General features: G+C 39.5%; 1 protein-coding gene across 1 annotated transcript in view; it reads left to right on the top strand.

The window, feature by feature from the left end:
* Window positions 1-15,591, top strand: part of CSMD1 (CUB and Sushi multiple domains 1) — a gene marked incomplete at its 3' end in the record, with an annotated part of 1,728,858 nt that overhangs the window by 1,254,886 nt on the left and 458,381 nt on the right. The window contains exon 10 of the mRNA XM_082608811.1: window positions 769-890. Coding sequence (XP_082464937.1) covers window positions 769-890 — 122 coding nt within the window. The remainder of the gene's footprint in view (window positions 1-768; window positions 891-15,591) is intronic.

Raw genomic sequence — 15,591 nt, 5'->3', positions numbered from 1 at the left:
TGACGTGTGATTTACAAAATTGTGTACTGATTTTTTAAAGGCTTCTTTCTTAAAATGGAGGTCAGTTGAAATACTTTTATATTCAAAATTTAGTCATTCTTATTGGGTTATGTTACTTCCGTGATTTACTTGGTCTTTCATTTTTAAGGTATTTTTCCTTTTAGAGCCACTGTTTCTATTTTCTTTCTTCACAAATTCAACTGTGTTTTAAGTTCTTATTTGCATTGTGCTATAAGGAAATTGGTACAGTTTGTTACAGAATACAATGATACAGTGTAAAACTTGAGAGGAAATTTAAATATCATCTGTTCCACCATCCTCTTTAAAATTAAAAGGATGAAGCTGTGAGGGGTTGGGATTACTGGTTCAAGGTCATATCGTGTAGGGCATAGTTGAGACACTAACTCTGGTCTCCTGAATTCTTATTGCATTGGGTGCAACCAAAGGTCTATACAGACCGTCTCTGAGTCAGAATGGTGCTTGAAATGGACTAATTTGATTTGACATTGTCCATGGTGCTATTGTAATTAAGTCATTCTGTGAATGGCAGTGCCTTGGGAAACATAATAAAGAGTTCCAGGTTAACATTGCAGATACCAAGCAAGGGTCCTGAAGGCTGAGCAAAATCTACTTGCCAAGTTGAGCTCACAAATAGCTTTTCATTACAATAAATGCTAGATACATAACTTGAAGTTCCATGTATATCTTGTGTCTTCATCACACAGATGAAATCCTGTGGAAAGTAATATCATCTCTATGTACTTCTAGCTAGAACGTGTGGATCAAATCTGCGTGGGCCCAGTGGTGTCATTACCTCCCCTAATTACCCAGTTCAGTACGAAGACAATGCACACTGTGTGTGGGTCATCACCACAACAGATCCAGACAAGGTAAGGCTCTCATCTTCCCCCTCTGCGACCTGATGAAATCAGCACTCTGCCTGGGCAACTGTTTACAACGAACAACCTGGTGAATGTCATGCACCCTTACATTTTGTTGTTTTAATTGAAAATCTTCTGCTGCATTGTGTGTGTACCTGTCTACATTTGTTGCAGAGCCAGTTTTAGATTCGATTAATTCTTAGTGAGTATTCTCAGTGTGCTTGCCCCCTACTGGTTCTGGAGGTTATGTTTATGCTCTTTTTTTCCCAGTTTTATTGTGATGTAATAGTTGGCATATAACATTGTATTAGTTTAAGGTGTACAACATAATGATTTCGTATGTGTTTTTAAATGATTACCGCAATAAGTTTAGTTAACATCCATCACCTCACACAGTTACACATATTTTTTCTTGTGATGAGAACTTTTAATATCTACTCAGCAAAAGTTAATGACTGATGGGTGGAGGGTGGGGAGTAAGGGGTGCAGAGCCATGGGCAGGTGGTTTTGATTCTCTTGCTTAACACTGTGTCCACCTGGCTTCAAGTGCAGGTGCTGTAAGCGGGGAGGAGGAGGAGTCAGGAATGGCTTTGGTGTGTGTGGTGAAGCCCTGGCCAGGATGGGCACAGGGTCTAGCTTCCTGGGGAGTCCTGGTGGGCATCCGCTGTCTTTGCATAATTACTGATGATGATGCCCTTCTTTACTCTCCTAATTATTCCAGATTGGAGCAATAGATTCTAAGTTCTCCCTACCTCGAACCAGGGAAAGGGCCTCAGAAACCAGTCTTTTATGGGAAGAGATGATGAGTTTGGCTCTAGGCATAGTGAGAGTGAGGTGCCTGCTGTATCTCCAAGTGGGTCTCCCTGGTAGTGGTCAATTCGCAATTCCCAGGTGTTTCCCTAGCTGCTGAAACCTGGGACGTGTGTGACATCGTGCAGTGGAGACAGAAAGAGCCAAAGAGAGTCCTGATGGTGGCATCATCTTTCTCTCAGGGCCAGCCGGAGGGTGGACTGGGCTCCACTGTCATGAATGGTAGTGATCTTGCAACTAGAAGTGCCACGTAGAGTTTTAAAATACTAAACTCTTGTATGGATGCAGTGGGATACCCTGGTGTTCCAACAGGGAAAGCAGTGGCTCCAAACTAAATCGTCAGATTTGTTTTAACTCCCTTCCAGTATTTAAAAAATTCATTTAAATCAAGATTACATATGGGATCATCATAAATATTTTCCTATATGGAAGATATGCCTGTATATCTGTGTTTCTGTTTCTTTCCAATTGTCAACTGAAAGAAAGCACAGCCTAAAAGTTGAGGATTAGTTTTATTCGGCAGACGTACTGAGGACGTAAGCCCAGGAGACAGCCTCTCAGATCTCAGGGACTGCCCTGAAGAGGTACTAGAGGAGCCAGGGTATAAAGGAGGTTTTGGAAAAAAACAGGCAGTCAAACATCAAAAGATCACTGTTAATAAGAGAAAACCAGACCTCTCAAGTTAAGGAATTTAGCGCTTTTCTATGTGTGGGAAGATGCAAGGGTCTGGGCTCAATGAAATCATTCCTTTGATACGCAGCACCTCAACTATCTAGGGCCAGTATCCTGTTTTTCTCCAACCTGAATCCCCTCAGGGTGCAGAGGCTGGTGACTTGATGGCCACAACATCCTTTGTTTACTGATGCCGCAGGCGACATTCTTCATCCACACTGTATATACTGGAATAATTGATATCTCTGTGCAAATAAAGGAAGCTTAGAGTTCCCATTGTCTAAACCCTTTACCTGGCAGAGAGGGAGCTGAGACCCAGGGAAGGTAAGATAGCACAGCTGCTTACTCTTACTTCGGGATAAAAACACACGTGCTCTTTGCACTGCACTGTGATAGCCTCTTCATTAGCTTTCTTCCTCCCTAAAGAAGAGTTATTTCTTTTGTAGCTAGCTATTCCATTATCACTTGGACGAGAACCACAAGGAAGTGAAATAATAGGTTATTCAGTGCGTCAATAGGATATTTTTGGCTGTAGATAATAGAAGAGCTGACTAGAAGCCAGAAGTTTTAGGGAAAAACTATTTCATGCAGAGCCAGGGAGATTCCAGGTTTAATTCAGGAACTCAGTAACTTTGCTGAGTGCTCAGGTGTTTGCCTGTCTTTTCTGCTTGGGTCTCCAGAGCAGCGATACCGTCCCCTCAGGTCACAAGATGCTGCCACCCCGTCACATTCAGTGTTCAATGAAGAAATGTGGCATGTCTTTCTTAGAAATGGTGGGAATTGTCTAGAAATTCCCAGAGGCTTCCCTTCTGGTCCAATTGAGTAAAATGTCCACAGTCCAGATCATGGACAGCCTGAGGAAAGAACCATCTGGAAGCCAGAGAAAGGGCCAATGGTTATGGGTAACCAGTCATGTCTACCACATGCAGACAAGCAAAAGGTCAAAGGAAGAGATTTCGGTTATCACCAGATTGATCTTTTGCTTTTCAAATGTTTCAAATCCCATTATAATCCTGTTTTACCAGACACCAGTGGACTAAAATTAGTTAAAACTAATTAAATATGTCCTCTGATGTTTTGAAGTTGATTTTTAAACTTGACCTAACTGCAAAATGACAAATGAAATAATGAATTTGTGCAGTTTGGGTTTATACATTTTCCTCATTGTACAAGTTCACTTTTCTCTTTCATGTTTTTGTACATTTACATAGATTTTTCTTCATATATATTTGTATAAGACTTCATATATATTTTATTGACTCTGAACACGTAACAATTAACAAGTTAAATTTCAGGAATTTTGTGTTATACTGCTTCAGAAAATTCTTTGCCTTCCTTTATTTATTTTGGTGAAATGTTCAGAGAAGAACCAAGGCTTCCAGTTGATAGACTAACGCACCGATCTTCTTACAAGAGCACTACTTAGTCACCTGAAGGCATCTCAATTAAGCAGAATTACCATCCAAATTAAGCAGCAGCCATTGCCATTAAGTATAATTAGGCTTAATTTGATTCCTTGGGAGACAGTCCACATAAGGGGGTTTCCCGATGAAGCGCATGGTGATGAAGGTATATTACATATTGAGCATAAGAGAAAAGAACAGCTATGTAAAGGTTTCCCGACAGTGACTCCTGCTAGAAGCATTAACAGAATTCTAGATGAGAAGAGTTATTGGTACACCTTAATTTGTTGTTTGACATGCTTTGTAAACTTTAAAAAATCAGATCGAATAGAAATCTAAAATCAATTTCCAAATTGATGAGTCAATGAGAGATTAGTTAGTAAACTCGTTTTTGGAAAGATTAACCCTCTCATGATGATTTATACTCTTTTCTGGTCTTGGATCTGCTTTGACCATTACATAACCAAGTTCCCTGTGTCAGTTTATACCAAGTGTTAACATAAAACGGCTGATAGAAAGTAATTATTGTGGGAAGTTCATTGTGTCTCTTAGTAATGTATGTTACAATTTATAATACTGAGGGATGTCAAGTTAAAAGGAATACTAGAAGTCTATTCACTTACATATGTTTATTTATATACATATATAATTATCCTAATGTATATTATATTAAAACATTATATATAATGCATATTAGAATTATATGTATTAATATAATGTGTATTATAATGTGTATTATATTAATATGCATATATTAGGAGAACCTGATATGTAGGCAGAAAGTTGGAAAAAAAAACCCAAAAAAGTTCCTCAGGAAGATTCAATTTAGTGGAGAAGCAGGTTTCTAAAACAATTGTTCTTGCTGAACTAGTCTAGTAGAAATTCAGTAAAAATTAACACAGTAATAAGATATTTATTAATATATTTTATTGTAAACACATTCAACAATACGTATTTTCTCAGGTAAAACTCTTGAGGAGTCCTGTGATCAAATTCCCTAAAAGTAATAGGTGGTTAGTGAACCACAGATTATGGGAATTATTAGCAAATGCTCACCAACGTTTATTCCTGGGGTTTTCATTGAAAGGATTAAACATGGAAGACAGCTTTCCTTGGAATCCTTTGATATATGGATATATGTGTATGTGAGTGTTTATTTTTTTTTCTCAAATATATTTTGTGCTGGCATAATTTTAGTACCTAATTTTAATTTGAGCTCCTCAGAGAGTAGTATTCTTTTGGTATTAAACTCAGGATTGAAGTGATTTAAGACATTTGAACGTTGTCTTATGTAGTTCATCCAGGCTGCTATAACAAAATACCACAGACTAGGTGGCATACAAAAAACAACCACTTAACGTCTAATGGCTTTGAGCCCCAGTATTTCCTTACGGTGTTAATAGCACCCACCTTCGAAGGTTGTTGTGAAGAGGATAAAATCAGTGTAAAACACCTAAAACGTTGTCTTCCAAATACTAAGACAAATGCCTCCTTCCTCCTCTTCCTCCCCTCGCTCCTCCCTCTTTCTCCATCTCTTCCTTCTCTTCCCTCCTCCTTCTCTTTATTATTATTAATAATATTATTAATAATAAATATCAATAATAATATTAAATAATATTAATATTAAATAATATTAATAATAAAGCTAGATTCAAAAAGACATAAATGGAACCCTGAATGACAGGTAAAGGGTTTAAATGTGATGCCAATGGCCCAGGGTGTCAGTGTAGGGCACGGCATGGAGGCAAGGAAGGACATTATAATTCACGTTATGTCTTAGAGACCGTTCTGCCCACAGTCAGATGGACAGATTTGAAGGGCACAAGATCGGAAGCAGGAAACCTCAGGACTTTAGTTTAATTATGAGACAGTATGAACCTAAATCAGCACAACGGCATCAGACTTGGATAGAAGAAAATGGATTTGAGAGATATTTAAGAGATGCGTAACCAGTCACAGCAATTTATACATTTATATTGCACCTTTGATTTAATGAATAACTCGACATCTAAAGACAAATAAGAAAGTTTGCTTTATGTTCAGTGCTTTTAAGAAAATACAGCTGTTTATCAGAGTCCCTCTGGGGGAAGGAGCATTGACTTCTTTTATTCTTCAGTGGATTTTATACATAATTTGAAGTAACAAATTCATACAGGTACAGAAAAGGCATTCATTTCCATTTACAACATTTTAAGCTGTTTTGAAATGGAATTTGAATAGATATAGTTCAGTAGACTTTCTTTTCCCATTAGGGGAGTCACAGATTGGTGGAGAAGCAGAGACTAGACACCACTGTCAGCTATAACACTGCACTAAGCATCCTTGTGTTTCCCTCACAGACACCCTTCCAGCCCAAATGCCATGATGGGGTCTGTTTACTTTTCTTGTATGTCACTAATCTCTGCCGGGAAAGTTGGGTTCCTTGCCAGCTTCCCTTCACTGCACGTTAGGGGCTCCCTTGTATTCTTCTGGGCCGTCATCCTTCATCTTGTGTTATTGATTCATTACTTCGTCCTTGTCAACTCTCCAATATATTCCCCTCTCGGTACCAGCCCTTTTGTTGTCAGCGTCCTCCCCATCATCACTGTTTAATATTTGCAGCCTCTTTCATGAACTGAGTTAGGGTCATGTGACTTTCCCTCTCAGGTCTCTGCACTTGCCCTTCCCAATATCCTTTCTTTTCTGTGACAGGGACACCTGCACTCTCTTCATTTGGCTCAGCTCTGACTCTTGCCTTCTTTAGCCAAATTTACTTATTTTTATATCTCTTTTTGGCACTCCAAAGACAATAGAAAACAAGGTGTGTGCTTTTGATTTGCTTGCATTTTAAGCCAAAACATGAATTACACACACATGCACACTCACATACACACCTGTGCACACATGTGTATGTGTACACACACGCACACATGATGGAGACAGCATCAGTAGTGTGCAGACTGCAGTACAGAGGTGCAAAATGACTGCGGAGAGGCAGACGCAGGCTTTGTGTGTAGCAATAATTGTATGTCCCCATGTGCCCAGAAGAATGGTGCTTGGTCCTCAGGACAGAAGGGTGGAGAAGGTTTTATATTGTTTTGTTTCTCTTCTGTTTTCTGTAAGTGGTGTGTGTGTGCTTTATGATAAATGGAGACAGGAATATCCATTTTCTTTGAGGCTCTGAGGTTCCCTAGTTAATTCTTCTGTTCCTGGTTAACTTTACACATCTTAGAAGTGGTCACCTTTTATTTTTCTTTTAATATGTATCACCTACACACCCTTTGCATGTATATACATTTCCTTTCTTCTTTTCAGTGCTCTTCTTATTTAACACAATAGTAATGTTACAAGTAGCAAAACAAAACCTATTCATTCAGCAAATTTTTGAGCCACACACTCTTTTTTTATATCTTTATTGGAGTATAATTGCTTTACAATGTTGTGTTAGTTTCTTCTGTACAACAGAGTGAATCAGCTATACATATACATATATCCCCATATCCCCTCTCTCTTGCGTCTCCCTCCCACCCTCCCTATCCCACCCCTTTAGGTGGTCACAAAGCACTGAGCTGACCTCCCTGTGCTATGCGGCTGCTTCCCACTAGCTATCTGTTTTACATTTGGTAGTGTATATATGTCCATGCCACTCTCTCACTTTGTTCCACCCCCCAGCTTACACTTCCCCCTCCCCGTGTCCTCAAGTCCATTCTCTACGTCTGCGTCTTTATTCCTGTCCTGCCCCTAGGTTCTTCAGAACCATTTTGTTTGTTTGTTTTTTAGATTCCGTATATATGTGATAGCATACGGTATTTGTTTTTCTCTTTCTGGCTTACTTCTGTCTGTATGACAGCCTCTAGGTCCATCCACCTCATTATAAATAACTCAATTTCATTCCTTTTTATGGCTGAGTAATATTCCATTGTATATATATGTGCCACATCTTCTTTACCCATTCATCTGTCAATGGACACTTAGGTTGTTTCCATGTCCTGGCTATTGTAAATAGTGCTGCAATGAACATTGTGGTACATGACTCTTTTTGAATTATGGTTTTCTCAGGGTATATGCCCAGTAGTGGGATTTCTGGGTCATATGGTGGTTCTATTTTTAGTATTTTAAGGAACCTCCATACCGTTATCCATAGTGAGCTACACACTCTTGTAGATAATTTGGAAAGAGTTATGAACAGAGAGCTAAGGTCTGCTTGCATGGAGATGCCACAGCAGAAGGAAGAGGGAGAGAATCAGCCAACAGCCCAACTCAATTAAAATATATTCAACTGGTGACCGGGAATCTCATGACAATGAAACAGGATGGAGAAATCATATATTGAGGATATTAGACATTTATAAAATAAAGTTAAACTTTGTATAATGCTTACCACCTAGACGTAACCCAGACGTACATTTTTGTTTTAATATATGGTCTTCTGTTTTTTAATGTACACACATCCTGATTTAGCAAAAAATGAGGTCACACTCTAAAAGCTTTTATGTCACCCTATTAAAGGACAAAGGGAAAAGTGTCCACAAGTAAAGTGGAGGAGGCTGTGTGGTTTTTTTTTTCTTTTTTTACGATTAGGTTGGCGAAAAATTTCCTTTGGTTTTCAAGTAAAAATGAAAGACACATTTTTCATTTTCACCAAGAACTTTATTGAACAGTGTATTCACCCTTTTGTTCTACTACCTTCTGCCATCTTTCAGGAAACTTCATAATTCCATCTTCCCAAAACTTCTTATCTTTTTGAGCAAAGAACTGTTCCAGGTGCCTTTTACAGTCTTCCAGGGAATGGAAATTTTTTCCATTAAGAGAATTTTGTAAAGACTGAAATAAATGGAAATCTGAGGGTGCAATGTCTGATGAATACAGTGGATGAATCAGCACTTCCCAGCCAAGCTGTAACAGTTTTTGCCTGGTCATCACAGAAACATGCTGTCTTGCTGTTACCCTGTTGCAAAATTATGCATTTTCTGTTGACTAATTCCGGATGCTTTTTGTCGAGTCCTGATTTCAGTTGGTCTAATTGGGAGCAGTACTTGTTGGAATTAATCGTTTGGTTTTCCGGAAGGAGCTCATAATAGAACTCCCTTCCAATCCCACCATATACACAGCATCACCTTCTTTGGATGAAGACTGGCCTTTGGTGTGGTGGTGGTGGTTCATTTCGCTTGCCCCACGATCTCTTCCATTCCACGTTATTGCACAGTATCCACTTTTCATTGCCCATCACAGTTTATTTGAAAAATGGAACGTTTTTGTTATGTTTAAGTAGACAATCACATGTGGAAATATGGTGAAGAAGGTTTTTTTCACTTAACTTATGTAGAACCCAAACATCAAAGCGATTAACACAACCAAGCTGGTGCAAATGATTTTCAAAGCTTGATTTGGATCTTTAGAGTATGTCAGCTATCTCCTGCGTGGTATAACGTTGATTGTTTGATTTGATCACTATCGACTTCAACTGGTCTACCTGCCCATGGAGCATTATCCAGCAAGAAATCTCCAGCATGAAACTTCGCAAACCACTTTTCACACGTTCAGTCAGTCACAGCGTCTTCTCCATACACGGCACAAATCTTTTTTTGCATTTCAGTTGCATTTTTACCTTTCTTGAAATAATAGAGCATAGTATGCTGAAACTGTTGCATTTTCTCTTCCACCTTCAATATTCAAATGGCCACACAAAAATCCCCCAATTTTGATAAGTTTTTTAAACGCACGCTGATACGACAGCTGTCACGTACAGTCTGACAAAACTGTTTCGAATGAGGTTAAAGAGAACGAAGCGTTACTAGAGCCATCGCACGGAAAAAACAGACAACCTTACATTGGAGATGGCTCACCCTCATACTCTAAGCATGTCCACTGAAGGCAGGAGAAATGGTTAAATCTCCCAAAATAGAGGAAAAAAATTCCACAAACAGTGATAGATTTGTGTGACCAGTTCATGACTTGCTCAGAGCTGAAATTAAACTTTGTGTCTTAGTTTTAAGAGTTTTTAAATTTTGTTTGCTTATTTCTTAATGGCACAAAGCATAGTGGTGCATCTTAGGAACCCTGACTTGAATGAAATAAGTTTTCATCTTTTGAAAGCAAGCCTCTTTCTACAGCATCTTTGAATTTCCAGTCTCTTGCGTGGTGGATGGCGTACAGTGAGGACCATTTGATGTTAATAAGTAGCTACGACAGTGGCCAGGAGCACGTTGTTTTCTATCACTAAGGAGGCGGAGAAAATAGTGTCATAATTCTTAGGGATATAGTTATCTCCAAGCCACCAGTCCCACAAATCTACATGTTATTTAGGTCTTAAATATGGCCAAATATAGTATACTAATATGTTTCCATACAAAGAAAACATTATTCTCTTAGCAACATCAGTTGCATGTAACACAAAAGGTGAATTTGTTGCTATTAAGCTTGGTTTTAGGTAATACTTTGCAAGCAGTTGGCTTTCCCATATTTTGTTGCTTTCATTAGGCTGTTTTGTATTTTTGATGATGCCTGTTGCCCAGCGGTTCCCACCAATATTCAGACTTAAAAAGAGAATATTCCAGAGGTCTGGATACTGTGTTCTGCCATCTCACAATCCTCCAAGTGATGCTTTGATGTGTGTTTTTGAAAGACTGTGTTTTGACTTGGGAATTGCTTTCATGGGTTTGCACTGCAGTGTGAAGCACGCTGAGAGCTGTCTACACTGCAGAGTGGGCCCTTGGCGGGTGATGGGGGTGTGGAGGGAGGGAGCCACACCCATTATACCCTCTGGTCGTCTCTGTGGTCACATGCTGGGAAGTTGTACTTGAAACTGAATAAACCTCCCAGGTAGCAGAAGTGGACTAAATCACACCTTTCTTTTAAAGGTGCTCACAATGGAGAAATGGAATTATTATTATTTTTATTAACAGCAGGCATATGCAGCACCCGCTTCACTGTTTTTGTGGCTTCCTTGAAGTCAATGGAGTGATTTTGAATTTTTCTATTTGTAACATTTGTTTTGCTGTTGTTGAGAAAAAGACATTTTATTTGACGCATTTTACTAGAGGACTGAACCAATTATATCATCTCACAGGATCCCTTCTAAATTCTAACATGATGAACAAGAGCTCGTAATTAAATATTTCATGTTTATAAAATCCATTTAGGGCACTTATGATTCTGAATCATTCCAGTGTCTGGTGGGTATTGTAAATAGTCTTATGTACAATATATATTTGGAATAATACAGATTTTGAAATATCTAGAGCATAACTTTGTTAACTACATTCACATCTTAACTGCTTTGTCTTTAGTCTGGATTAAAATCACCAGTTTTAATATTCTCCCATTTAACATTGGGAGAACATGATCCATTCAAATATTTGCTTTATAGAAATAGTTTTAGTGTCACATTTGACTGACTTGCAGAGTCCTATACAGATACAGTATGATTAAAATGCTCAACTATTACCTATTTCGTAGAAAAATGGCTGGCATGTGTATATAGATAATTAAATCAATGGAAAATAAAGAGAAAATTTAAATTATGATTGGCACATATTTGAAAAAAAACCCTCACATTTGAATTAAAAGTTTCCAGAAGCAAATGTATATATACATATATATTTTTTAATGTATATGTAAAACACGTTTATCTTGATGTACGATTAAAGTAAATGAGCTACAATTATGTACAGTCTTCAGTGAAGCAGGCTTTTAGTAAGTCCCTTCAGATGTGGAATTTTCCAGGTGGAGGTCAGGTATACAACTTAAATCTGAGGCACTGGCCTCTGCCCTCCAGCCTCACCAGAGCTCCCCCTGCCCCCACCCGCCGTCAACAGAGATGGGCCCTTTGGGAGAATTGGCTGAATCATCAGGGATAACATTGGGCTGTGGATCACACCAGGTACACCCTGGTTACATCTCGAGAACAGAATGAAAACCTCAGTGTAGCTCTGCCTTGAAGCATCTCCCCAATTCTGTCACTTGCTTCTGGGCCCCCAGCCACACACTGTATCCCAGTTAAGCAGCACCCTTCATGTTCTCCTCCACCTGCTCTGAAGCATCTCCCTCTTCTCTGCTGTGATCTGACTCAGGTTGTGTAAGCTGATCTGATTTTTTAAAAAAATTATGCCATATTGACAATAGATAATTCAGTCATTTTTCAAACTCCCTGTGTCACTGTCTTTTTTAAGTTTCCAATAATTCCCTCCGTCTTTCCTTCCAAATCACAGCACAGTTTTCCCCACAGATAGCCCTCCCCTGCCACAGGAAATCACATCTCTGTCTCTTAGAGGTTAGGAAGGATGCAGTTCCTCCATGTAGAGAAGCTCTTTGTTACTCACTGCTCTAAGATTTTTGCCATGTCATTCAGTAATTCAGAACGCAAGTCAGTGAAATCTCTGTTTTGTCCAAACATGTGCCATAAATCTTTTCCAGTTGAGACTTGTCATGTCACTGCCTCTGTGGGATTTGGGAAGTCTGTCCTCAGGTCCAGCAAGGATGAGCCTCACTCTTCAGTATCTCAAGTCTGGAATTTGCAGAGTGGGATGACCAGGAGGCCTAGGCCACCATCAGTGTACTCGTATTACAGAGAATGTCCTGTCTGTGCCGGTCACTGACTTCAGCATAGAAGTGCTGTGACACACGGCCCTGAGTGCTTCTTATCAGTCATGTCTGTATCACACAGAATAAAATTCCATCCTGTGGTTTATTATCAGTCCTGAGCTATGAGGAGCATAATGTGTCATCAAGAAAAACTTCTATATCTTTACTTTAAAAAGTCTGAAAACAGAGCTCTCCCAATATAGTAGTAATGATTAGAGAAGTAAAGGATGTTGACAGACTTGGTTATAATAAAAAGCATATATTCAGTAAAATCTTTTTGTTCCCCCGAGTTCCCACAGGGCAGATTAGCTTCTTTCATTCACGGCATCCTGAAGCATTTACCCACCACATCTACCCAAAGACTAACAGCCAATATGTATTGGCTTTCATAATTTATTCATTTATTGGAATTTCCAAATATCTCAAGGATGGGATCGGGTAGGGGATGCTACAATACAGAAAAAAAGTGCCGGAAGATATTAGCTAATATTTACCGAGAAATTAACTTGTTCTAGAAACTGGAAGAAACCGTGTTCATTATTTTACTAAATTCTTAAAACATGTGCCACAGGCTCTATTATTATTTCCTTTTCAAAGATAAGAAAACTGAATCACAGAGAGGTTAAGTCTACGTTTTTAACTACTTACCCTAAGCAGCATCAGCTCTGAAAACATGATGAGAATGGTAATTAAAGTTAGATGAGTTTTATCCTGACAGATAGGCAGCTGGAGAGCTTTGAGAAACACACCTTCCTGTGTGATCTGAAGAGGAGTCACGTGAGATGCCATACTCCAGTTTTCACAAAAGAAGCGGAGACTGAAGCATCTAATGCAGGCTGCATGTGCCCGATGATTTGGTTTACTTACTCATTTAGAATGAGTGTTCATAGGGTGTCTGTGTGTGACCGGTCTAGGGCCCAGGACAGAGCATGTTTGGCCCCTCATGAGACTTACTTCTCCATGAAACGAGAGGCAAAGAGGTAACATGATTTCGGGTGGTGACAGGTGCCTTGCGAAGCAAACAAACAAGTAAATAAATTGGTAAAACTGAGCAAAGAGGTGGAGACTGATGGGGTCCAGGTGGTGGATTTTCGTTGTGGTGTATAGACAGGGTCGAATGCTAGGCTCATGCGATGGGGGTCACTGCAGACACTCATTTCTGTAGCTCTTCTCTGCCCTTCACAATCTTCTTCATCTAGGTGTCCACAGAGTCCTTAAACATTCTTAAGTTTGTCTTTATTTTATACAGTTAATCATTTTGTAGCATTTCCCCCAAGCTTTCACAATAGTCCCTTCCTGTAAGAGAACCACGTGTTGTGACAACATGAGGATTTTCTTTTGTAAACAAGAGTCAAACCTCCCATGAGGTCAACAATTGGGCACCATCTGTATAGTTGCCAGCACAGTTTCTCTAACGTCTTTTATTTCAGGATAGGAGTACAAACCTTTAAATACATCTTGGTCTTTGCTTATTTAAAGCACCTGTTACAGCAGAAAACATGTTCTTGAATTTTACCACTGTTTACGTTTGTTAGTGAGATCTGTTGACTAGTAACCTGTTGGACAGGCTGTTTCTCTAGTTTCTTGTAGAAGTCCTCCTCAGCATCACGTGCCATGCCATCAGTGTGTTAAGCGGAGGTACCATTTTACATCTGGGAGAAGTCTCCTTCCCAGTTCTCCCACTGTATCTTATCCTGGAATCCCACTCTGCACTTACTGTAATTCTTCATGCTGAGTTATTAAGTTTTCACCAACTGTTTGACTTTGTTCTTTCTGGTCAATAAATTCTGCTATTAAATAACTTGCTTCCTGAGCCTTTTCACCAACGTGACTTTTTTTCCACCAAAGTGTTCCTCTATTTGAGATTCCAGTAGCCGTTTAAAATAATCAGCACCATTACCTGTCAAATGGCTGTGATTTGCACTTAAGGGTCTTCAAGTTTGCTGAAGTCAGTGCTGTGTTTGTAAGTCGTTTCCATGTACAATGCACAGTGAATAGGACAGCTTGGATGCCCTGTGTAAAATGATGACAAGTGGCTTTCATTATAAAGACAAAATTGTTTTGTATCCCATGTTGCATTGAGTGCAGGGAATTGATACAAAAGAAGGTAGTTCTTTATCACTAACCTTATCAGAATTGTCTGTAGGGTTAGCAAGCTCCTCTTCTATTTCACACCTCATCTTTAGAAATCATCACATCAGGCCATCAGATATGTGTGTATGACGTAAATGGTAGTAACATATAAAACACAAATGAGCAGATTGTGAAAATATAACAACTTCACAGTGCTGTTTACTTGTAAACCTACACAGTCCACATTTGCCAACATATATAGCATCAGCAAAGGGTAGTTGGGTGATGGAGCATAAAAATTCCTTCTTTGGGACTTCCCTGACGGACCAGTGGTTAAGACTCTGCGCTTCCACTGCAGGGGGCACGGGTTCGATCTCTGGTCAGGGAACTAAGATCCAGCATGCCACGCGGCACAGCCAAAAAAGAAAGAAAGAAAAACAAAAACCCATCCTTAAAATGAAAATTCTGTTTAATATTTACTTGCAAAGTAAAGTTTACTTAATTTGTGAGCTGTTTGGCAACACACTGAGGGAAGTTCTGGCGGGTAGTTCAGGGAGGAAGGGAGTACATACCTGCGTGGTCTCACCATGTGTCCACAGCTCCCCAGGCGCGAGTCAGAAAACATGAGAAGATTCAACCCGAACAACAGGGTCTTACTGTGCATGGATCCGGGTGCTTCCAGTCCACTGACAGAATTCCTCACAAGCTTTCCAGTCATACCGTCACCATCAACATCAGCACTGTGTGTTGGGGAAAGGTCAGAACACAATGCTCATTTATCTTTCTATCACACTCTCACTGTGGACGCCGGTTTAAGAAACCCAGGCATTAAATTGTGCCATGCAAGATACTCTGATCATTCAAATGGATTCAGTGAAAATAGAAAGGAAGATACAGATTTGAGAGTTATTCAGGAGTTAAAATTAATAAGGTGTCACAGGCAGGAGTCAGGGAGAGAGATCATGTCTTTAGAAATTCCTTCGACAGTGTATACCTGAGTGCCTTACTGAAAAAGCAAGATTTAGAGACCCTGAAATGTAGTCATTCTCTAGGTTTCTCACGTCCTCCCCAGTCCATGTTCCTTGTGGGTCAGTTCTACCATCTTGGTGACCACAAAGTAAAACTTCTCCTCCTCCTGGATCTGGGACATCCAGCCACAGATTTCAGAACCCCCCTGCCAGGCTTTCATT

Source organism: Mesoplodon mirus (assembly GCF_964341445.2).
Source record: "Mesoplodon mirus genome assembly, chromosome: 20".
In the NCBI taxonomy this organism is placed as follows: Eukaryota; Metazoa; Chordata; class Mammalia; order Artiodactyla; family Ziphiidae; genus Mesoplodon; species Mesoplodon mirus.
Note: the sequence above shows the minus strand (reverse complement) of the source record. Positions and strands in the feature narration are given on the sequence as shown.